Below are 24,692 nucleotides of genomic sequence, written 5' to 3' on the forward strand. Positions count from 1 at the left end.
CCTTCCAGTGCCTGAAGAAGCTCCTGGAGAGCTGGAAAGGGACTTGGGACAAGGGATGGAGGGACAGGACCCCGGGAATGGCCTTGAGCTGGAGGAAGACAGGGTTAGATGGGAGATTGGGCAGGAATTGTTCCCTGGCAGGGTGGGCAGGCCCTGGCACAGGGTGCCCAGAGCAGCTGGGGCTGCCCCTGGATCCCTGGCAGTGCCCAAGGCCAGGCTGGACATTGGGGTTGGGAGCAGCCTGGGACAGTGGGAGGTGTCCCTGCCCATGGAACTGGATGGGCTTTAAGGTTCCTCCCAACCCAACCCATTCTGGAATCCCAGGATTTTGGTGCTACAGGAACCCCACTGAGTACAAAACTCAGTGAGGAATCAACTTTGAACAGCTTGAGCCTCTCACAGGAGTTGGGAATGTGCTGCTCCCTGGCCTTCCCCAGGCTCATCTCCATCCCCTTTTCCTCTGGAGCTGGGATTTTGTGTGTCCAAGGCTGCACATTCCAGTTCTCCCTGGACACCTCCCCCCACTGCCAGCCACGCTGAGGGAGATTCCAAGCACTGGACCTGCTGTGGAAGGTGGGATACTCACAAGAACTCCCTGAGGATAAGGAACATCCACGATTTCCACTTTACTGAGGCAGTTCTGGGCACCATTTTTCACCAGCTCAATTTTTTCGTCATACTCAGCCTGCAGAAGGAAAACCAACCAAGCAACCATCATCTTCCTCCACATCAGCATCCACAGAGCTCCCTCTTCCTTAAAGATCACATTTTACATCGGAATTTCTCAGAGAGTTCCCTGCTGGCGTTTTTTTAAGAGGTTCCATGGATTTCTAAAGGTCACGAACCCAAAAAACCGGATTTCTTCATGTGGGATGCAATGTTGAATCAAGTGTGTAAAGGACAGATTTCTGCCTTTAAAAAATGAAATATATCCACTAGAAATTAACAACCTGGACTCCAAACTGTCTCTTTTGTAATTAAAAAAACTCCCCTCAGCATTTGGAGGACAAGCTGTTGGTGTTTTTAAAAAGAAATGCAACGTTATTAAATGTTTTCATTTCCAAAGTTCAACTTAAAAGCTTGTGGAGAGAAATGAAGTTTTACCTCAACTTTTTCCAGTTGTTTCTTGACATTTGCAATAAATATTTCCCAGGAATCAATCTGGGACTTCAACACAGGAGCTGCTGAAGCTGAGCTGCTGAAATATTGAGGATTTGCAGTTAAACTCCAACATTCCCATAATTTTTGAGACCAGTGGTGTTGTCCCAATAGTTCCTCCCTCAGCAATTAATCCCAGTTAAAGTTTTCAAGGGGTTTCAGGTTAAAATCAGTTACACTGCAGCCCTTTTCCAGGGATAACTGGAATTATTATTACCAAGATAATCTGATTTTCCCAGCTCAGAAAGACACAAGGATAAGGATGAGACTCAATTTCCAGCTGAATTTTGATTGGGGAAATACTATTTACCCCCAATCCCGTGCACATTTATATTATAATCTAATACTTCTTATAAATATTGTATATTTTACACAATTACGTAACAAAATAAAAAATATTTTATATAATAATACAATATAAAATAATTAGAATAATTAGAAAATTAAATAATTAACAACCAGGAGTAGTGGAATTCCTGGTGGGAACTCCCAGTACCTGCTCAGTGCCTTCAGCATCCTGAGATTTCCTTCTGCCTTGGCAATGGTGCCTTTGAGCTTCCAGATTTCAGTTTCCTTCCAGGTCTGGAGCACTGAGACCTGGAACCAAACAAAAAATAACAAAAAAAAAAAAAGGGATAAAACCTTGAACTAGGATTTTAATAGGAATTTAAACAAGAGTTTGGTGGTTTGAAGTGCACACACAGTCCCTACAGTGAGGAATTTCAAGAGGAGTTTCCATCCCTGGCACTTCCAATATTTTTGGTATCATTTCTCCACCTCCAATCAGCACAAACGACCCCAGCTCTTGAAAAAAAAAGGGTTTTAAGGATTTTTTTTGTTTGTACCTCTGCTTTAACAGCTCTTTTCTCACACTCCTGGCTGTTATCTTGACTCTTTTTTATCAGCTCTTCCAATTTTCCTTTCTCACTAGCAAATTTATTACTGTGAAAGAAACAGAAGGGAAGTATTTGAGTAACAGTCACAGCAGAGCAGTATTTAAAATTTATGCCATTTTAGAGGTTTTTTACAGCTACTCAGTGTCATGTGATCAAGGGAAATGTATGAGAATATGATTTTTATTCTTCTAAATATTAATATTTACTCATGGTAAGTAAAAGCAAACTAACTCAGAGTAAGAAATACGTGTTAAAGTGCTTATATTCCCCTAAGCCTTTACCCAGAGTGAAGCAGAAAAATGTAAATATTGCTGAAAGGGACACGAGTTTTACCTGGTCTCCAGAAATGTATTTAAACACTCATTATATTGCTTTTCCTTGTCATCAATGCTCTTCAAATACCTACAGGAATCAAACATTTATTAAGCTTGTTGTGACAAAGGTTTATTGGCAAATCTGGTACATGTTCCTCTATAACCACCAGGACAATCTGTAGCTTTTAGATGCTGTTTGATACCACAGGAATTATGGAATTCCCAGCCCTGGAAGTGCCCCAGGCCAGGTTGGAGCAGCCAAGGATAGTGGAAGGGGCTGGAATCAGATGGTCTTTAAAGTCCCTTCCTACCCAAACTATTCAGGGATTCTATTCTAAATACATTTAAATTTATTCCTAATAAATCAGTCATTAATATAAAAACTGGCTGATGATTTTTCAAGAGAGATTTGGCCCAAACTACTTAAGACTAAAGAGAAAACAAAGGCATTCAAAGTCTGGGCTCTGTAAACTGAGAGGACATGAAAATACAGCAGGAATTGTCAAATCTGGTTAGAAGAATTATTACTAAGTGGGTTTCATCAGTTACCTAAAAGCTAGTTTAGATGTTTACCTGTAATTTGCCAAGAAATACAAAATAAGGAAGTGGCCATGTCCATATTTCAGCCTAATACTGGGAGAAAATGGCTGGCTGGTTTCACAGCCAAGGATTAAATTTGCTTAAAGATTTCTGAAGTCTTTAGACTGTCAGAATGAGGGGATGCAAATCTATTTCCAATCATACCTTTCACTGGTGTCTGAGTGTTTTTTAGCTGTGCTCCTCAGGGCTTTTAAGTTCTCCCGACTTTCCTTCTTCTCCTGCTGCCATTTCTTCATTTGCGTTTCCGAGTCTTGGTGGAACCAATCCAGCTCGTTCTGGGAGACCTGGAGGCGGGAAAGAAGAGAACTTTTATTTCTGAAAACAGTGGTTTATTCAAATAAAAGTTGGAGCAGACTGAGGATGTTTACGAGCAATCAGGGAATCCTGGAATGCTTTGGGTGGGAAGGACACCTTCCACTGTCCCAGGCTGCTCCAGGCCCCGTCCAAGCTGCCTTTGGACACTTCCAGGGATCCAGGGGATTCCACAACCTCTGATCCATGGGGAAAAGCTTTACCTCAGTCTCTTCAATACTTTTTTTCAGGAGCTCTTCCAAAGCACCAATTTCCTCCACGCTTCTGCTTTGTAACTGCTCAAATTTCTCCTCTGCTTCTTTAAGTTGTTCCTTTAATACCTGGTGCTCCTTCTCCATGCGCAGAAGATCTCCCTGAAAATTAATCAGTTACAAAAACCAGTTTGATTTATACCTGTTACCAGTTCAAAGGCCACATTTTCTCACTTTTTATCTCCTGGTACAGACATAAACCTGCCACTGACACCACTCTGAGCTGTCTCTATGCCCAAAGGGAATACTGAAATCCAGGTTTTGAGAGAGGAAATAGCATTTCTCCGAAACATTCAACATCTGAAGAGCTACAGAACAAAGCCATCAGAACAAAGCTCAAAAATCATCTCCTTGTGGGGCTGGGTGATGTTTCCAAGAACATCACAGAACACAAACAGCTAAACAACCCAAACCACAAAATATCTGTTAAAACCTGTTGTTTTCAGAGAGTTTTTATTTCTTCACTATTCAGTTTCTGGGCATTCCTTTAACCTCCTTCAGGAGAAATGCAAACCAAGATGCAGGGAACTTACTTGTTGATTTTCATATGGATGGAAAGGCAAAGTATTGGTTTCCCTATCAGCAACTTCCTGGTTTACCTAGAACACAAAAAAAAAAAAAAAAAAAACCTAAGAGTTGATTAAAAAGCTTCTCTCAGTTCACAGATGAGCTGCCCTGGCTTGGAGCTTTTGCACCTCCCCTATGGTTTTACAAATCCAGCTCTAATCCAGGTCTATAAATGATGTAGGGAAACATTGGGGAGCTGTTTCTGCAAGGGGTTTTTTTTTATCTTTCCCTGATTTCATTCACCACAAGCAATTCCAAGCAGTTCTGTCAGTCTTTAAACAAAGCCATGCTCTAAATGTCTGAAAATTCAAGATTTGCAGGAATTGTCTCACTCTCCTGTCAGGGAGTTGCAGAGAGTGAGAAGGTCCTCCCTGAGCCTCCTCTTCGCCACAAATCCAAATCCTCAGATGTTGTGGAAGTGAAAACAAATCCCTGAACTAATCACAAAAGGAAAAATAATGACACAGAAGGACTTGGTTTCCTCTATAAAGTGAAGGTGAAACTGATGTGTGGCAGCTCCCTCTGAGACACCCAGGGCAAAGAGCTGCAAAAACTTCAGGCTGAACAAAATTCAGCTACCAGCTCTGGAGAATCACAAATGAAAAATGAGTCCTCACAGAAAGTGGCAGCAACTTAAACAGAAAGTTCTCAGGAAGCATGGAATGGTTTGGGTGGGGAGGGACCTTAAAGCCCGTCCAGCCCCACCCCTGCCATGGCAGGGACACCTCCCACTGTCCCAGGCTGCTCCAAGCCCCAATGTCCAGCCTGGCCTTGGGCACTGCCAGGGATCCAGGGGCAGCCCCAGCTGCTCTGGGCACCCTGTGCCAGGGCCTGCCCACCCTGCCAGGGAACAATTCCTGCCCAATCTCCCATCCAGCCCTGCCCTCTGGCACTGGGAAGCCATTCCCTGGCTCCTGGCCCTCCATGCCTTGGGAATTGTCTCTCTCCAGCTTTCCTGCAGCTCCTTCAGGCCCTGCAAGGCCACACTGAGCTCAGCCCAAAGCTTCTCCTCTCTAGGCTGAACAATCCCAGCTCTCGCAGCCTTTCCTCCCAGCAGAGCTGCTCCATCCCTCTGCTCATCCTGGTGGCCTTAAAATCTCCCCAGCATTGTTCTCTTCCCATTCCTTACCTGAACAGCCACCATCCTCGTGTGAGGATTGCTCGTCCTCCCAGGTTTATTCCTCCTTCCCATTTCCTTCTTAACCCATTTACTCTGTTCAGCTTCACCAGAACCATTTGGAAAAGCAGAATCCTCCTTATCAGAGTTCTCCGAGTGGCCCCAAAGGCCTTTGTACTCCTGGATTTCAGCTGGCACAGAACCTCCAGGGATGTATTTCCTATGTGAAACTGCTGATTCCTGACTATCCTGATGAGCTGCAGGATCAGCATAAATATATCCAGGCTGAGCCAGGGCAGAAGGCAGAGGCAATATTCCATATTGATAACCCCAGGAGCTCTGAGGCAAGAACACAGCAGGGCCTTGGGACTCAAAGCCCTTTAGTAAAACACCTGGAAACAGCGACTCGTTTTCCATGGAATAAACACCCTCGTTCTCCAGAGGACTCCCAGGTGTGCAGGAAGCAGGGAAAGAACAGGGCAAATGCTGTGGAGTCTCATAATCTGTTAAATTAGCAGGTGCTGATAAAGGGGGTTCCACAGGGTACGACAGCGGCTTGAATTCCTCAGCATAGGGATTCAACTGCAGCTTGCTCTGGGAGGAATTCCCTTGGAATTCCCCACCTATATAATTTTCCTCTTTATTTCCAGTCTCATTTCTGCTTGGATTTCCTTCCAAAAGGACTGAGTGCTTCCTTAATCCAATCAGATTATCCACCATAATGAAACGAAGGGATTTCAGCAGGAAGGGTTCCAGACCCCCTTCATCTTCCACCACCTTCCGAGTTTCCTCAGGGAAATTTTCATATTCCCCAACCAGTAACTTATTATTAATTTCCAGAGGGCCATGTTCTTCCAAGATTTGAGAGAAATAACTTGGGGAAAAAAAGAGAATTGTTATTATTAATCGAAGTTTTTCAATGTAATTCTGAAATTGTATTTCACAAACATCAATCCACTCCTTCCTGGCCATACCAGACCCCCAGGATTCCAATTAATCCAAAAAATTATTCAAATGATGAAGTAAAATGTAACCCCCCGAAGCTGCTGAGCCCAGGAATTTATACTCACTCATATAAATTCTCACTGATTGGATCTGGATTATTATTAATTTGATAATTGTTACTATTTGAAACATTATAGAGAGCTTCAAATTCGGCCAGTTGCTCCTGGAGATATTCTGGGATTACAAATGGTTCATTGGTAAAATCTCTGTACCTTAAAAATCAGCAGAAAAAAATAAAGTTAACCCAGCCTTGGTGTTTGTAAGGGATTCTTCTCCAGCACTCTGGAGTTTGGGCAAGAAAAGCAGAATAAAATACTCACAAATTATTTTCTTCTATAAATATCTTCTCTTCTTCTCGTGGTGCTGTACTAACTCCACTGGATAATACTAAAATAGACTAATTGAAAACAGATTTCTTTTAGCTTTTACCTCACAAAAAGCCTGTGGAAAATAATCCTGCAAAGACCAGGAGTAAGTTATTTACACTGAATTTTGTCCTATAAATTCATCGTGGCCACCATGAACTGCAAAATTCCCAGGTAAAATTATCCGTGCTAAGCCACAGCAAGAAAGTTTTTAATTTAAAATTACTCATTTCTTCTTCAGAACTTATTTAGGAAAAAGAAACTGGGATATTCAGCCCCAAATCCCTCTTTTTTTACCAATTTCATCAACATTTAATCAAACTTTCTTTTACATCTGAGGCTGTAACAACTTCACCACAAGCAGGAATTATCCCTAATTCCACATGCTTTGATGTGACATTGATTATTGTCCACACCACTACAGACACTTCAATTGTCTTAATTTTTATTATCTAATAATTCAGAAATACACAAATAAATGCACTTAATTCAGAAAAAAGAAATCCTGGCTGATGAGAAGAGGAAAAAATCTAAAGTTTCCTCTTGAAATTGATTAAAATGATTAAAAGTTGGGGGCACCAAGCTGGACCTGAGGCTTTCAATAAAGCAAAATCCTCCAAAAGGCCGTGTAAGACTCAGGCAGAAAAATATTCCAATAAAATCTATAAAATAATGAATCATTAATAACATTTCTGAGCATTACAGGGAACTTTGGCACTGAATTCACTTCTTCCCACTTGGCAAATTGAGATCACAGCAATAATTCAGGATTAGGCCAGTGGAAGGTGACTCCAGTCAGAGCCAAACTGAGTCTAAATAAGTTTAAAAATAGCTTTTATTCTGATGCATTTTAACAAAATTACACACTTGGAGTCTTCACAGCTTAATTTTACTTCAGGAAAAGCTACTTCACTAAGGATTCTCCTCAAGGTATTGAGGAAAACGGCCCCTGTCCACCTGAATGCCAGAAATTCTCAAAAAAAAAGCAGTTTTTAGGATTTTTGGGCGGGTTTTTAGTATTACAAAGTGCTCTCTGCTTGGTAACATCTGTTTTAGCAGCTTCAAAAGCTACTGACCTTTGACTCTTTCAAATTCTTCTTCCTGTTTTTGTTTTTAACTTTGATTTCATTATTCTGAAACAGAAAAATGCAACAAAGTCACGGCAAACGTTGCTTCAGTTTTCCAAGCTACACAAAGCTGAAGGAACCAAAATGTGAATTAATTCTTATTAATTCTTATTTTATTAATGTGCACATTTTTAAAATCTGCATTTTATTAATGTGTGCATTAAAAAAATCTGCATTTTATTAATCTGTACATTTAAAATCTGCATTTTATTCCTGTGCACATTTGAAATTCTGCATTTTACTAATGTGTACATTAAAAATCTTTATTTTATCAGTGTGTACATTAAAAATCTGCATTTTATTAATGTGTGCATTAAAAATCTGCATTTTATTAACGTTTACATTAAAAATATCTGATTTTTTATTAATATGTACATCAAAAATTCTGATTTTTATTAATATGTACATCAAAAATTCTGATTTTTATTAACATGTACATTAAGAATTCTGCATTTTACTAATGTGTACATTAAAAATCTGCATTTTATTAATGTGTGCATTTTAAAAATCTGCATTTTATTAACGTTTACATTAAAAAATCTATTTTTATTAATGTGTACATTCAAAATTCTGCATTTTATTACATGTACATTGAAAATTCTGATTTTTATTAACATGTACATTTAAAATTCTGCATTTTATTAACATGTACATTATCAGTGCATGCATTAAAATCTGCATTTTATTACTGTGCACATTTAAAATTCTGCATTTTACTAATGTGTACATTTAAAAAATCTGCATTTTATTAACGTGTGCATTAAAAAATCTGATTTTTATTAATGTGTACATTAAATAATAAAATGCAGAATTTTAAATGTACACATTAATAAAATGCAGATTAACGTGTACATTTTTAAATTTGCATTTTATTAACGTTTTTAAAAGCTGCATTTTATTAGTATGTAAATTAATTGACTCTAGAGCTTTATTCTGAATCAAAAGTAAATCCTGGATTTGTAAAGGTAAATTTAACTGCAGACAAGAACTTTAAATGTGAGTGCCTCAAACACAGAATTAACTGAAATACAGAATATATTTCTGCCAGTTGGGATGGATTTTAATGATGACACCAATCCCAAAGTGATTCAGAATGAGGCACACTTTAATAATTATTATTAACTAATGCAAATATCAAATAATTTAAGAAAAGGGAGCTACAAGATGAGATTAAATCTCTATTAAGTCTGAAGGATGAGGCTGCAAAAGATTTCCTTTTCTAAAATACCAACAAACTTCTTTCTGAGCTGAGACCAAACACAAATGAAGTTCACTTACTGATAAATTTTCATTTCCTTGCTTCTTTAATATAATGGTTGGGTCAGCTGTTGGAAGGAGAAGAGCCCTGGTGATTCATGGAAATAACAATATTTGATCTCATTTACAATTTAACTGGGAAATCACAGCAATTATTGTGATAATCCTTCATCCACCACCACCACAGCAGCTCCAAAACTGCAGCTGCAGAACTTTTCTGTTCAAAACGGAGCAATCAATGTGAATTTTTATTGGCAATGTTTGATCCCTTTGCCTACTCACCCATTTTATCAAAGAATTCATCTAAAGCTTGATGGAGGCCTGGGAAATGTGCTCTGTTTTCTTCTAAAAGCCATATAAAACATCGGGTTTTCTCTAGGGGGGGTTTGAGGAAATAATCCCAAATCTCTTGCTTTTCACCATCAGCTGCCACATAATCAAATTTACTGCCATATTTCTGGTTCCACAGTGGGATTAAAATAGAAAGGTCAAGCTCTTGCAGAACTTGGCCATATTGTAGGAGGAAGTTTTTTGTAGCTGTCAGACCTGAAAGAGATGGAAAAATCCCAATGTTGCATTCCAGCTTTAAATTTTTAGTGCTTAAAATGCGATAGTCCTCTTCAAAAGGGGAAGAGTTTGGTCAAGAAATTAAAGATACAGATGATGTCAAAGCTTTTGTGCCTCGAAAATGCAAACAAAAGAATGAGAAATGGGGTTGGTATAAATTCTACTCTCACCAATTATCATTTGTATAATAATATTTGTATGTTATTATGAATTCTTGGAAGGATATGGATGTGATAGAGCAGAATGAAGAACCCCCCAAACCCAAAATTCCACCTTCCTGCAAGTACAAACCCAACAGGAAACTGCAGAGCACCAACATGAAATTATTTCCAAGTTTAATGGCAAAACCCCACCATTATTTACTCTCCAAAACCAGATTAACTTCCAAATCTCAGCACTGAAGCCCGTTCTGGAATTTTAAGGCAATTAAAAAATTAAATCTGTTCCATTTTCTCCTTCCAGCATGGCCAAAGCCCTGCAGAGCCCCTGTGCCACCCAGGCTGGATCTCCCTGTCTAGAATGAGGGAAAGCAAAAGGAGGAGAAGTTTCATTTTGCTGTTTAAAAGAAGGGAAAGTGGAAAAGAGGGAATTCCTCCTCTCCTGTGCTGCTGCTGCTGCTGCACAGGAACCCACCCAGGTTATCCAGGTGCTTCAGCCACTTGTGCACTTTGGGATCCACCTCTCCCAGCTGGCTCAGCACATGGAGAAACCCCCTGGTCTGCACCCGGGATTTTTCCTGGATTAAGGAGTTGATGAGCTGCTCCAGCACCTCCTGGGAAGTGCTGCTACTTCGGGAATAGGAGGTGACATCCTCCTGACTGACCACACCCCACAGCAGTAACTCCTTCAGCAACTTGGCAGCGTCGGGAACAGCAGCTTTGATCTGCTCCGAATTGCGACGGATGTGCTGCAGCACCTGGTCCCCAGCACACAAGTACTGCCCATAACCTGGGAAATTAAAAACAGGGAATTAAAAAAACCCACAAAATGAGCAGGAGCTCATGTCCCTGCCACCATCAAAACCAACTTTCAAAAACAGGTGATTTGGATTCAGTGGTGTTTTGAATGATTTGCTTTATCACAAGGCTGAAAATTACAGGATTTAAATAATTATAGGGATTTCTACCATAGAGCCTGAGCACTATGAATTGGATCCAACACTGATTTACATTTTTGTTTAAAGAAATAAACACCTTGCCCAGATTTTAGGATGAGCAGTCCCAATGCCACAGTGACCTGCAGTGGCTCCAAGGATCACAACTGAAGATGAGCCAGAGAAAAGGAGAGAGCCAAGATTGAAAACAAAACAAACAGGGAATAAATGAAGGTGATTTTACAAATCCACAGGGAAGCCAAAATCTCCCAAATGATCAGGGTCTGCCATTGAACAGGGATCCAGAGAACTCTGAGTGTGACATGTATGGGGTAAAAAAAACTCCAAACCTCCCATTCCTGACGACTCTTTCCATGCAAAAATGAGAATAATCCACATTTCCACACACCCCTGTGCTGACTGTCCTGGGATTGCTCACTTCCCTCCTGGTTTTCCTCAGTTTTCTTTCTGGCAGAATTCCGGGCCTCTTCTCGCGCTCGTTTTCGCCGCAGTTTTTTTTCTTGCTTCAGTTTTATCTTCCTAAGACTGAAAAAACCAATTCAGCAGCGAGCCAGACATTAACTGAGATGAAAAGATCACACTGAAAAGTACAAATAGAATAAAAGTGGTCTTCATTTAGAAGCAGAGACCACAAAAGTTCATAAAAATATCCATGTCCTCAAGACGTAATAATTTTTACTCCCATTAAAGATGTCTGAATTAGGATTGGCTTCAATACTCTTATTCTTAGTTTAAAAGTCAGCATTTTGAGGCAAATACTAACATTTTATTCCTTTCATTTTTAAAAATCTGTTGTTTGTCCTCTCAGCCCGATTCCTCATTATTTAAAGGTTACTTGACCAAAAAATTGCAAACTCAGTTATATGAAAGGTCTGGGTATCAATAACTGCAGCAGCAGCACTAAATACATTTTTATTTACATTTCCTAAACAGTCACACCAAATAAATTCTGTGGAACAATTCAAATGCTTTTATAATGGGATCACAATGGATTTTACCAGATTTGTTTGGCTTCTCAGGCCAAGGGCAAGCATAACTTTCCAAAATCTTTGTAAAAAGGCATGAAAACCCCTCCTGCTTTGCTCTGAAGTGGAGTCAAACAGTGCAGATCTTACCTTGAACATTTCTGTTTAATGCAGGCCCTTGGTGGTTCCTTGGGTTTTGGAATTTTTTGTTCAAACTACCAAAAGCAAGGGATGAGACAGGAATTACATTTGAGCTGTGACACAACAAACCCAACACTCATTTCTGCTTCTCTCAGGTCCATTCTGCTCTGGGGAGAATTCATGATCTGGGGAGAATTCTTTATTAATTCTCCATCTTCCTGTGGCTCTGGGGAGTTATTCCTGAAGGATTACTGAACTCCAGTCCCCACCCATGAGAATCTCACCAACACCACAAGGCAATTCCTGCTCCACTAGAACAGGAAATTAATATTCCTAAATAATCACCACGTTCTGTAATTAAGGCAGCACAATTTTTTTTTTTTTTTGCAGTTACATTCCCATCCTCCCTTTATCCCCTTAATATTCTAATTATTTTCATAAAAAATATGACCATACTTACTTCACATTTTACCAGCCCAGAAGAACTGAAAATAACTATTTTGGAAATAAGGCCTTTACAATCAGGAGTAAAACACATTTCCTTAAGAAAATCCTGCAGGAGAAAAGGACACACACAACAAAGGGATTGAAATCCACACACAATTTATGTCCTCACACAAATTCATTTCTTAATTTGAGGTGACCAAAGCAATTAAAGGAAGCACAATCCTAAACTCTTCCTGGATGCTGGCTGAGAGCTGACTTGGGAAGGGCTGAAAATCAAAAATCATGGAAAATCTGTTGCATCTTTTATTCCCAAAGCTCCCTCCTCCAGCTTCACACCCAAGAGCCAGCTTCCAGAATACTTTTAGGAGTTCCCATGGTGCCTGACGATTTCCCTTCATTTTATCCTGGCTGCTGAATTTTGTGAAATCCCTTCACATATCTCAATACTGGAATCTTGACAAAAATTTAAAAAATTCTGGTCTGGGAGAGGCCTTACCTTATCATTTTTATCACTGTAGCTTGTTGTTTTCAGCTTTTTCCAGCAGCTGATGTGGAACTCCACTCTGCACTGCTGACAGCAAATAACACGTATAAAACCCTAAAAATGAGAAATGGCAGAAATGGAACCAAAAACAAATCAAAATCAAACCACAAGAGAAAGCAGAGCTCAGCTTAGCAGATAATATAAAAAGGGGCAGAAAACACATCAAGTTTTACTTCTCAACCCTTTTCCAACTGAAAATTTACCTTAAAGTCTGGGTCTGTAAAAAATATTTGGATTTTGGAGTAGCCATGGCACTGCTGATATCGACAAACAGCATCTGGCTCTGGAGGGAATTTACATTCCTCAATATAATTCCTTAAAGCCATCTGGAAAACACAGAACTACGTGAGACAAACTGCACAGAAATCAGGGAAAGATTCCACTTCTACTCACAAACTCCTGGGGACTGCAGTGAAACACAACCGTCTTGGAAAAGCAGTGACTGATCCCAAAAAAACCAACTCTTTCCTAGTGACAGCCATGGAAGATTGGCCTTTTATGGCCAAAATATTCCAGGGTTTGTTGGAAGTGCTGGAAGCTGTGAGCACTCAGCTCCACACACAGAGAAAAATGCAGGTTTATCCTGAACCAGTGCCCCACATCCTGAGCAATTCCAAAGGGTGGGAATTTTTCCATTGTCCACATGGTAAAACAGATCACTCAGATCATGGGACAAAAATGGGAGTTTTTGGCTCATTTCTGAAGATTCCCAACATTCCCAGAGTGTCTCACCAGAGATCTGGGCTAAGGATCAAGCTCAGACCCAGCCCTGGGGAGCCAGGGAGGTCTCCCACGATAATTTCTGAGGGAAAAACTTCAGAGTGGTTTCATGTGGAGTCAGTACAGGGCTGGAATTGAGCCCAGATCAATAAAACATCACCAAGAACAGAGCCCTGACAAACCCTGGCAGGTATCTGCATTATCCAGAGTTCCCAGAGCACGGATTGCTGTATCCAGGTTGCTGGTGGAGGTCTGTGAGAAATCCTGAGGTGGGATTCTGGTAGGAAAAAGCCCAGAAGTGCTGCTTGTACCACAAACTCAGCAGCTCTGGGGACTTTGGCCAAGCTCATCCACTGAAAAACCTTCAGAGTTGTGCTGTGCCAAAAATGCCTCTGTGCAGAGCAGCTCCTGGTGCCAATTTTTCCAGTCAAACAGGGAATTTTACCATGGAAATCCCAATGTTTTATCCAGGAGCTACATGGCCAAAGTCTCCTATTTGGTTTTAAAAGCAGCAGCTGCTGCAATTTTCAACTTCACATTTTTGCCAGTTCAGATTTCGAACCGCTCTCTCCAGAATTCTGCTTTGAATTGACACCTGAAAGTTTGGGAGCGTGCAAGGAAGAGAACCAAACATTATCCCAAAATCACTGAGGCTGGAAAAGAGCTCCAAGATCCCACTGTGAACCATCCCCACCTTGCCACTGAGTGCCACACCCCGGCCCTTCTTGGACACCTCTGATAAATGATCAATGATCAATGTCTATGCCTGGTGAGCTCACACAATGCTTGTTCTCCCAAACCACTGGCCTGTGGGAACTGCACAATTCCCACTGTGGAAGAAGGAGAGCTGGAATTTCTCACTGAATCCTCAGCCAGGTCACCTTGGGGTCTCAGAGCATGACACAGAGCTCCTGTCCACGGGGTGCTTCCCATCCTTCATTCAGCCACACCTTCCTTGGATCTTGGCAAGGAGGAGGAGGTTTGGTTCCTTTTTTAGTAACATACCTGTAAATTCTCCATTCGTGTCTCCTCGATGACCTGAGCTGTTCCTGGCCAGGTTAAAACTCCAGGGATAATCTTGAAATCAATCATTAGCTTTGACCTCAGGAACTGGTCGAGGGCGTAGGCAAATCTGGAGTTTGGAACAGGTAAAGCACACTCAGATCTCCTGGGAGGATCTCCCTCACAACTTCAGGAGTCATCTTATCCTCCCAGGAGCAAACAGTGGCAAGTGAGAGGATGTGGGATGAGAGAACACCTGGCTCCTTCAGTGTTCTGTTCATCTCCGAGATGAAACGCTCCAGGTGTGAGGCAGGAAGGGGCCCAGCACCCAGGCAGGGATGAGCCTGTGCTCCCAAGGGATCCATGGCTGTGGGAATTCGGGGTGAGGACATGGGGGACACGAGTGACCTTCAGCTGCTCAGCCAAGGAGGGGACACAGACTCTGCTGCCTGGATTTGGGTTTTCCCTAAGTTCAGGGAGTACAGGCATGGGAATGGCTCTGCCTGGATTAGCCTGGCTGGCCAGAGGTGCTGTCACCTGTGCAGGGACTTTTTTGGGGTCAAAACTGCCAAGGAAATGAGCCACAACCATGGGAATGGGATGCAGGCAGCTCCTGGGACACAGACTTCAGCCAGGAAGGAGGAATTCCCTCTGAGCACCCAGCACCCCCTGAGCAGGTGCTTTTAGACATCCCACAGGAGGAGGGGAGAAGGTTTAGTATGGAGTATTATTTATTTGGCATTATTTTGGCATGGCAAGGGTGGGCAGGGAGGTGGGGACCATTCCCTGAGGAATGGGAGAGGCCCAGTTCCAGCTGGATCCAACAAACCCAGCCCAGGGCACAGCTGGGCAAGGCTCTGGCACCTCAGGGAAAGCAGGGATAAAAGGACAAAACCTCCTGCACAGCTGTGAGGAGCAAGGAAAAAAGCTCCCCCATTCCCCATCCCTGTGGGCAGCTCAGAGGGAAAAGAGTCAGGAATGAGGGAGTGAATTCCAGCCTGGGATAAAGGAGGGAAGGAAAAAGGTGGTTTTGGTTGTTTTACTTTTGTTTCCCACTCTCCAATTCTATTTTAATGGACAAGAAGTTGGTTTTCCTCCCAGTGGGTCTGCTTCCTATGAGGGATTAGGAAGTGTCTCCCTGTCTTTACCTCGACCCCGCAGCTTTTCCATGGAATTTCTCCCCTCTCCCGCTGAGGAGCAGGAGTACAGCTGGATGAGGAACTCCCAGCCAGCCCAGCTCAGCCCACCACGAACCTTTATGGGGGATTTTGATCCCACAGAGCACCAGTGCCATCCTAAAATCCCTCCACAAGCTTCCCACCGCTCCTGCCCCCACAGCAGCCGGGATTGCAGCCTCTCCATGCTTCCCATGGGGAAGAAACTCCAGCAGGAATATCACTGGGAGCAGCTCCAGCCTTTTGTTCTCAGTTTGTTTCTTGGCCTGTCCCTGCATTCAGGCTCCCCCCATCCCTCTGGGATGTGGCCAGCTCAGGAAAACATCCCTCCTTATCTGCTCCAGGGAATTTGTGACTCCCTGGAGCCGCCTTATCTCGATCCAAGGTCACACTCCAGCTCCCCAGGGATGAGATAAATTCCTCTTTCTTCAGCATGCATTTTCCCCCCAGAACAAAGGGGTTTTGTTCTTCTCCCCCAAGCTCTCCCCCACTGCAGGGCTGTGCTGGGCAGGCCTATCCCTGAATCCCAAATACTCCCTCAAATCAGCTCAATTCAGCAGTTTCCATCAGCTCCTGAGCAGGAACAAACTTCCAGCGGGACCAAATCCATCTGATGGATGAATTTAGTGATTCACACAGAACAACTAAAGCCTCACCACACACAACTCCTCAAATAAAAAGATGATTTTTTTTCCCCTCAAACCCTGAAATTTTCCATTAGACCAACCTGTTTTGCTTGAGGTAAACCCTTCCAAGCCCGTAGTGTGCCAAACAAAAACAACTTTCCTCTGGATAGTCCTCCACTATTTTCTTAAACTGAACTTCAGCGTTTGCCAATGCCTTAAAAGAAAGGTGAGACACAAATACATGGAGTTTTGCCAGAGTACTTCCACTTTCCCTGGGTTTTTTCCTCCTTTAGAGTGGGTCAGTGTGTGCTATTTGTTGATCAGTCTGAGGAACAGTAAATGGAATTACACAGCCCTGTGATCACAGGCAAAGCTTCCCTCTCTTTTTCTAAAAAACCCAATTTATTCTGTACACACAGACTTGCTGTAAAATAAAGGAATTCAATGACTGAGCTCAGCTGTGTTTCAATTCCTTGCAAGACACTGAAAATCACCAAACACTGCAGGAAGAAACACCCAAAAAAACCCCGACCCCCAGTGCTGATTTTTGCATTTTCCAGAACCCAAAGCAACCCCCACCTCTTGTTTTAGGAGCAGAATATCTGGGTTCAAAACACCAGCTCAGAGCCACGTTACAAAGCAGAAATAAAAACTATTCCTATTTCTATAAAATTTTATAGAAGCTGTAATTTCTTAATACTTAGAATCTCACTTGAAAGCTTGAAAAGAAATTTTATCTGATAACCTAATTCATCAAAATCATCAAGGATTTAGTCCTAGATATTAAATTCTAAAATGTGGCACAAGGTTCCTTCCCCCCTCATTCTCTCTCAGTTAGGAAGACACAAAAATGGATGGGAAACTGCCCGAGCTAAGGCTTGGAATGAAAACAGTACTTAAATATAAAATAAATTAAAATAACCTTCATGTCCTACCTCAGGATGTCCCAATCCCAGGAGGGCAGTGGCATGTCCATAGATAAGTATAACATAATTAATATTAAGAATATTCGCATACTGCAAAACAAAAAGAGTCAAATTATAGCAAAAGCACAGCAAAAACATGGTACAAATACTGTAAATTAATTTTAAAAAATCCAGGATGACCCTGGGGTTGGGGACTGATTGGGTACCAGATACACAAACACCAAATTTCAAAGAATTTGCCATCAAAATCCTTTTTACCCTTCATTGTTACGAATCTGACAATCACAGAATCACTGAGGCTGGGAAACACCTTTAAGCCCAACCAACAACGGAGCTTTTTATTAAAAAAAAATAATATTTGAGCCAAACATTTGGTATGACTCTTCTAAGAACATTATTCTGGAATATTTCGGAAACGCAGGTGCGTGTGGAACATTCCCAAAATATCTGCCAACAATCCAACACAACAATGATTCTTTTGGGGGAGGGGAGGAGGGGCACAGGGTGTGGGAAGGCAGAAACCTCCATCAGTGGCCCCAAGCAGGGAAGTGCTCCCAGTTTACCGTCAATTTGGAGGTGTAGAGGAGGCTCAGGAGCTGGGAAAAGGCTCGTTCAGCTCTGTGGCACTGCTGCTCCAGCAGGGCTCTGCAGCCATCCCGAGCCAGGGACACCACATCCTCTGGCAGACTGTTGAAATCCACCTGGAATGTGCAGGGAAAGGGAAAGTCAGCCCAGAAGAAAACTGCATTTTCCTTTTTTTTTTTTTTTTGTTTTTAATAAATAATAGTATTTTGGCAAATATTTTTACACTGCACCTAAAACTCTTTTTACACTGCCCCCCCCAAATACATCCTGTATTGCTGGGTTGGTTTTCCACCCTGTTCTCACAATTAGCAGGGAAACACTTGGCCCTGCAGCAGCAACTCGAGGATCAGCCTCATTCTGGGGGAAGGGAGGAGCTGAATGGATAAATGTGAATTTCTGTAAAAATAACCAGGTTATTTCTCACAGTTTACCAGGAATTCTGGAGTGTTCAAAGCTCTCAGCAGCGGCAATAAAATGGGTTTATCACTGTCCAGCAAGGCTGCACCACGCTCCAGCCCAAAGGATTTAACATCTGGCAAGGGACTGAAATCCACCTGGAATGTTTGGAAAGGCAGTAAGTTCAAAAGAAAACATTTTCTTTGGGTTTTTTTTTTTTTTGCTTTCCAAAGCAAGCAAAATACTTGCTTTGGAAAATAAATATTTGCTAAAATACTTCTCTGACAGCCAAGTGGAAATTCTCTGCTTCCTCCTGAATTGTTTTACCACAATTTCACTTTTCAAGCAGCAAACGAGGTGCATTTTTACCAAACTCCTAAACTAGATTTTCATGGAGCTTCTAATCTCTTAAAATTCCAGTTTTCATTCCAACTTTCTCTCCAGAAAGCTTCACCTTTAGTTCAAGCATCATTTTAATTCTTCAAAACCCCAAAGCACAACCCAGACTTCTGCTTTTCCTCACTTCCACACTCCCATTTTGCATCCAAATGTTTTTGGAAAAGCTGGGAATTGCTTCCTTCTGCAACACTCTGCATCCAGCTCAGCTCACACTGGAAGGCTGCAGAGTTCATGATTTTACTGTGTTATGTTGTTATTATGTTATCAAGTTGTTATATTTTCACTACTGATACTTCCTGAAATCCACAGGAATTTCCACCAGGGAGACTGTAAATAATGCAGATTTATTTTAACTTCCTAAAACTACTGGGTTAACGCTGTCCCATGTAGTTACAGACCAGAATAAATTATATTAGTTAAATGGTAACTTGCACGACAGATGAAGCTGATTACATTAATTAAAATGCTCCTTCCAACACCAGTATTGAATTAAAAACCAAAAACAGGTATTTGATAGGAAATAAAGGGTCTTAGGGCAGGTAGAACCTGCACCTTCTGAATTCAGCTTTGTCCCGTGAGGTATTTAATCAGAATTGAGATTTCTGGTGTTTGCATCCCCAATTAACAGGGATGAAAGGATTAATTGTGTGCATTCCCATGATTTCCTTCAAGAATTTATTGATGCTGAGCCCAGAGAAGGAGAATTCTCCCTCAATGTATGAATTTTACAGCGTTTCCCACAGCCATCCCCTAAAATGCTCTGTGGTTATTCCCAAATGTATCCAGCACAGGAAAACATTTAGGCAGAATTTTGGGAAGGGCTTTATAAAGCCCTGAATGATTCCCAGGCAGGTTTTACAGCAGGAGAAGAAACAGGAACCAGAAGAGAACTCCAGAATAAATCAGTGTAACCACAGAGTTTCTGCCTCTGATCAGAGCCATGCAGAGCACAGAGCGTCCAATTTCGGAATAAACCGAGATTTTTTTGCAACATTCCTGAAAAATGACAAATCATTTCCAGTTTAAGGCCACGAGCTGCTGAATTCCCATTACCTGTGGCACAGCACTGCAGCCTTTATCCTCCATGGCTTTAGGCTCTCTCTTCACATCCATGTCATCCCTACAAAAAGCAGGACAGGAACACCAAGGGTTTGTAAAGTCCTTTAAATCTAAATTTATTTTTAATAAACTGTGTGATTTCCATCAACTCCCCCAGCGGAGAAGCAATTCTGGAGCTGGTTCAGCTGCTTTAAAGAGGATTTGTTCCAGAGTAAATGAAAAAATTTCCTCTCCTTATAGTGAAAGGAAAAGGAAGCCAGTGCTAATTCAGCTGAATGACATCAGTGACCTCTCCTGTGGCAAAATTTCAATTTTCCTACCTACAGGGGTACCCAAATAATTATGGGGGAACAACAGGATCGCACTGCAATAAACACTGATTAGAAGATATTTGGGTTTGTGGTCACACTTAGATTAGGACTGGGAGCAACCAGGTTTCCTAAAGGCTTGGGCTCTTCTGCACCAGAAATGTGCCTTGGAACAATTCTCTTTAATGGAAACGTCCCTATTTCCATGGGAAAATCTGATTTTGCTGCACCCTCATGTTTTGAGCCATCCTAAACACAACCAAGAATCTCTGGAGCGTGGCGGCCCCAGCACCACTGGCAGCAACGATTGCCTCTGTTAAACTTTGTTTTAAGAGGAAGCATAATCATTATCCATAAAACCTACAGTGCTTTTCACCTCCACTAATTGAATTTCAGCCCCAAACCACCAAACACAACCATTCACACTCCTGTTCTACAGGAGGACCACTGATTTAAAATCTGACTTTGATTGTGCTTTAAGTGAAAATTGGAGCCAACAACCAACCAAAGGATTCCAAGTGAAGTTCTTATCAGAACTTGTATATCTTTGTAAGTATAAAACTTATAAAACCAAATTTCATCTTTTTCCTGAGCTCAGGAAGTGTCAGAGTTTGAAAAATGATTTGGTGCAAAGGAGGCCTTGGAAATGAGGTAACAGTGAGTTGTGTCGTGGTGTAACTTTGGATGTAACAACTGAGACAAAACTCCTGTTACCCCTCTGCTTTAACAGCAATTATTCAAATTATGCCTTCATTTATTAAAATTCAGCTGGGCATGGAACATGTTCAGTTTTCAAGTAGTAACTGTGGAAAAACTGGAATTTTGGGGACATTACCCACTATCAGGACATAAAAAAATGTACACAAAGCCACAAGTAAGAGGCAAGCAGCACATCCAAGTGACATTAATCTTCCATAAAATAGCTCACAGTAATAACCAATTTTAAAATAAAGTCTTTTTTACCTCATCTTTTCATAGTCACAAGTTTTGGCTTTTGGCCTTCGTTTGTTTTGCTGACTTTGGTCTGTAACAAGGGAAAGGATTTTAAACAAAATGATCATTACCTAAAACAAGCAACCAAAAAAATGCACTGGGAACTCACCTTTTGCTCTAGAAATTGCAGATCTTAAAAACTGACCAGGTCAAAACTAACACAACCAAAAAGTGTTAATACCATGAATTTGGTTTTATTTTGGTTCAATAGTATAGGATTTTATGAAACCTAAAAAGAGGAAAGATTTCAAACAAATAGAAGAATCTAAAAATCCTGCAAGGTGTGATCTGACTCCACAAAATTGAAATTATTAAAGTGGACTCCAAGCTAGAGAAATCAGTCTGTCCTACAAAAGCACAGTTGATATTATTGTATATATATAAAATAATCATTATTATATAATTATGTATTATTAAACATATAATACATTATCTTATAATGTATTATATATTATATATATTATAAATTATATGAAAGTGAATAATACAGTATATTACAGTACATACATTCTACATTATGTGATGTATTATAAAGTAACACTGTGCAATATTTTATACTAAAATTGTTTGGGGTTTGGGTTTGGTTTTTTTTTTGTTATACTATCAGTGAACAATCAGAATTTTCAAAGGGAATAACAGATCCCCATGGAAGTTCAAGTTTCTCTAGAAAAAAATGATGAGGAAGACTTTTTTTACTTCAAAACCCCTGAGCTAAAATTCAGTTCAACCCCTGTCAATCTCAAATGCAAATAACCAGAGACAGATGGCCCTGGCTACAAAATAAATAAATGCGACAGTGTGGAAATGCTGGATGACAAAAACAAGGCAGGATTTATCAGGTGAGACCAATTTGTTTTTAACTCCCAAATTTCACATCAAAGACCTCACACAAAGTTCACTGAGGCACTTCCCAACTCCAGAGATCCAACCCTGCTGTGGAACAGGGACTGAGGAAACAATTCCTGAGCAACGAGGAAGGAGAAAATGTGTTCTAATACTTTACTGTGATGGGCAAACGCAGGAATTCCTGCCATTAACTGCAAAATCATCTTTTTTACTGGACACAGCCATGGGAAAAACAATCCAGCACCTGGATTGTGACTTTTGGGTTTATTGTTATGCTCAACTACTGGAAAAGTCAAATTTGAAAACAGGAGAAGGAGATATAAATGTTATACATGAAGTTTTAGCAACCATCTGTGCTTAAAAATGATACTCAGAGTATTTTAAACATGAAATACTGAAAGATAGCAACTGTGGAAAGATCCAGCCCTGAGTGCTCTCCCTCCAGGCAGGGGAGGTGTCCCATAAACATTCCGCAGGTTAAATCCTATCCGTGGGCACTTAGTGCCTCATCCCAGGAGCCATTTCTCATCAAAAGCTCCTCAATGACCTGAAATTTAAAGGAGTCAGCACAAAAATCAAGAGTCACAAAGACTGAACGTGTTCAGACTTATTTCATGAACCACTCCTTGAGTGGATGTCTGCTGGAACACATGGGAACTCCAAAGCTACACCGAAAATCACCACAAATTCCTCTGAATAGAGATACTTAAACGATGGGAAACAAGAATCCTCCTGAGAAGCAGAAAACACCTCCAGCACATCATCATTTAACCATCCAGAGGCTGAGATATTTCACCTTCTCTTCATTTTATGTGTTGCTTTTCCTTAAGGAACCAATCTAATTCACAACAAAACCTTAGTGAAGAGAAACCACCTCACCAGCAAAGGAAGAAATTAATCAGCATTGGTTTTGCACTGAATGATCTAATTTCAAAAGCCATTCAACAAAAATTACTCCAGAAACAATTCCCATAGAAACAACTCCTCCCCTACAACACCCAACTTCAAATGCTGCTTTCAGATTAAACAAAAAAGCTTCGGAATAAAGGTAACAAGCAAATCCAGCTGATTTACAGTCGAAATACTTAAGGAAATACATTAATTCCACAGAAAACATGATTTACTTACCCCACCAACACTTAAAAATATTAGGAGAAGTAGTATTACTTTTCCTAGCACTTCCCATTAGGAGTGACCAAAGATATTTAATAAAAATATACACAAGCTCAAAGAAGCAGTACACGAAGACCAAAAATAGGAAGTAGCACGAAAAATAAATCAAAAAGGCCAATAGCTTTACAATAATATAATGTGGCATTAAGTTCTTTTCCATTAAAACTCCTGCAAGTTCAGGGAACAAAGGCAAAGGGAAAAAAAAAAAAAGGCTCTTCCTCCCCACCCACAGCAAACTGGGGCCAGCCAGTCACTGGCAGCCTCCTCCTCCTCCCTTCAAATCAAATATTTTGCTCTGCAAAACGAGGGGGAGGAGAAAGGGAGAAGAGAAAGCGAAAACAAAGCAGTGAAAATGAAGAAGAAAACGTGGGATGAGCACGAGTTTTTGGAAATTGCTGTGTCCAACACATGTGGTGGTCTTTGGCCTAGGACTGTCAGATCTCTGCCAGCATTATCCCTCTTCCTTCCTCAACTCCTCCGAAAATCAGCCACCCTTCTCCAGCCTCTCTGTGCCAGGGTCTCAGCCCTCTCCCAGGGAAGAATTTCTACTTTAATGCCCAGTTTCATCCTGTCCTGACAGGCAACACGGAGAAGGGGAATTTTCAGTTCCCCTGAAGCTGCTGGATAAGAGCTTAGAGAGCACCTTGCAAAGGAGATAAAGGAATGTCAGAGAGGCACAGGGGATGCTGAACACAGCTGGGAACTGGGGAGAAACAGATTGCTCAGGGAGGAACACAGGGGGGGTTGTGGCAAAGTTGTGCACCAAGAAACAACAGCACACGCCCAAAGAGGAGCTCGAGGAAAGGAAACCCAGAATATCGGGGGCTCTCAAGTGAATACAAGCCCAGAGACCCCTTCAGACAACCCTCCAGGGCCACGAAGGGACTCCCAGGAAGAGGTGGATGCACGGAAATGAATTCCAGCAGAAGTGATGTAGAAGTCTCTGGATGTGTTCAGCACTGAGGGTAAGGAATGGCTGCTTTCTAAGGCTTCAGATTTGGTTACAAAGGTTGTTTCTAGCTGGTTTCAGCACCACCTCCTTCAGCTCAAGGCCATTCCCCCTCATCCTGTCTGTCCCTCCATCCCTTGTCCCAAGTCCCTCTCCAGCTCTCTTGGAGCTCTCTTTAGGCCCTGGAAGGGGATTTAAGGTCTCCACCTGGAGCCTTCTCTTCTCCAGGCCAAAAAATAGTCATTATTAAACTATTGCTTAAACAAACAATGCACTGAAATATCAGTTATAACCATTTCTATTGCGTAATAGGTAACTCTGATTAAAATCCCTGACTCTAATCGGTATCACCACCAAGTGAGATACAGGATTTATTTTACCTATATAAATATATTGGGTTTGCCATCCTTAATCCTGAGGGACAAACTCATAGGAAGGATCGATTACACCCAAATAAATCCTTGGACAGAAACCAGTGCCCAAGTCTGTCACTTAACCTGGATCCAGTCACGCCCACACTCCTCCTGGAGAAGGGACTTAGAAAGCCAGGGGTTCCACACCCTCACAAGGAAGGATTTTTTCCCAATATCCCATCCAGCCCTGCCCTCTGGCACTGGGAAGCCATTCCCTGGGTCCTGGCCCTCCATGCCTTGTCCCCAGTTCCTCTCCAGCACTCCTGGAGCCACTTTAGGCACTGGAAAGGGCTTTAAGGTCTCCCCAAAACCTTTTCCAGGCTGAGCAATCCCATCTCTCCCAGCCTGTCTTCACAGAAGAAGAAAGTCTTCATT

The 24,692-nt window shown here is 41.5% G+C and overlaps 1 protein-coding gene across 7 annotated transcripts in view; it reads right to left on the reverse strand.

The window, feature by feature from the left end:
- TTC3 (tetratricopeptide repeat domain 3) overlaps positions 1 to 24,692 on the reverse strand; it is a 43,039-nt gene that overhangs the window by 4,362 nt on the left and 13,985 nt on the right. For 5 of the 7 annotated variants that reach the window (XM_048291132.1, XM_048291149.1, XM_048291158.1 and 2 more), the window contains 27 exons: positions 20,907 to 20,967; positions 19,630 to 19,696; positions 18,213 to 18,335; positions 17,760 to 17,897; positions 17,206 to 17,286; positions 16,372 to 16,484; positions 14,473 to 14,599; positions 12,951 to 13,073; positions 12,700 to 12,801; positions 12,217 to 12,309; positions 11,766 to 11,830; positions 11,039 to 11,175; positions 10,170 to 10,484; positions 9,252 to 9,515; positions 8,991 to 9,037; positions 7,662 to 7,718; positions 6,541 to 6,617; positions 6,286 to 6,432; positions 5,228 to 6,089; positions 4,065 to 4,130; positions 3,484 to 3,633; positions 3,113 to 3,252; positions 2,388 to 2,456; positions 2,004 to 2,100; positions 1,655 to 1,755; positions 1,105 to 1,198; positions 587 to 685 (listed from right to left, as the gene is read on the reverse strand). In XM_048291132.1, coding sequence (XP_048147089.1) covers positions 587 to 685; positions 1,105 to 1,198; positions 1,655 to 1,755; positions 2,004 to 2,100; positions 2,388 to 2,456; positions 3,113 to 3,252; positions 3,484 to 3,633; positions 4,065 to 4,130; positions 5,228 to 6,089; positions 6,286 to 6,432; positions 6,541 to 6,617; positions 7,662 to 7,718; positions 8,991 to 9,037; positions 9,252 to 9,515; positions 10,170 to 10,484; positions 11,039 to 11,175; positions 11,766 to 11,830; positions 12,217 to 12,309; positions 12,700 to 12,801; positions 12,951 to 13,073; positions 14,473 to 14,599; positions 16,372 to 16,484; positions 17,206 to 17,286; positions 17,760 to 17,897; positions 18,213 to 18,335; positions 19,630 to 19,696; positions 20,907 to 20,967 — 3,815 coding nt within the window. Of the gene's footprint in view, positions 1 to 586; positions 686 to 1,104; positions 1,199 to 1,654; positions 1,756 to 2,003; positions 2,101 to 2,387; positions 2,457 to 3,112; positions 3,253 to 3,483; positions 3,634 to 4,064; positions 4,131 to 5,227; positions 6,090 to 6,285; positions 6,433 to 6,540; positions 6,618 to 7,661; positions 7,719 to 8,990; positions 9,038 to 9,251; positions 9,516 to 10,169; positions 10,485 to 11,038; positions 11,176 to 11,765; positions 11,831 to 12,216; positions 12,310 to 12,699; positions 12,802 to 12,950; positions 13,074 to 14,472; positions 14,600 to 16,371; positions 16,485 to 17,205; positions 17,287 to 17,759; positions 17,898 to 18,212; positions 18,336 to 19,629; positions 19,697 to 20,906; positions 20,968 to 22,910; positions 23,213 to 24,692 lie in introns of those variants that run through there. The other 2 variants (XM_048291169.1, XM_048291140.1) reach the window with 2 other exon arrangements.

This window comes from Corvus hawaiiensis, chromosome 2 (genome assembly GCF_020740725.1).
Source record: "Corvus hawaiiensis isolate bCorHaw1 chromosome 2, bCorHaw1.pri.cur, whole genome shotgun sequence".
NCBI lineage: Eukaryota > Metazoa > Chordata > Aves > Passeriformes > Corvidae > Corvus > Corvus hawaiiensis.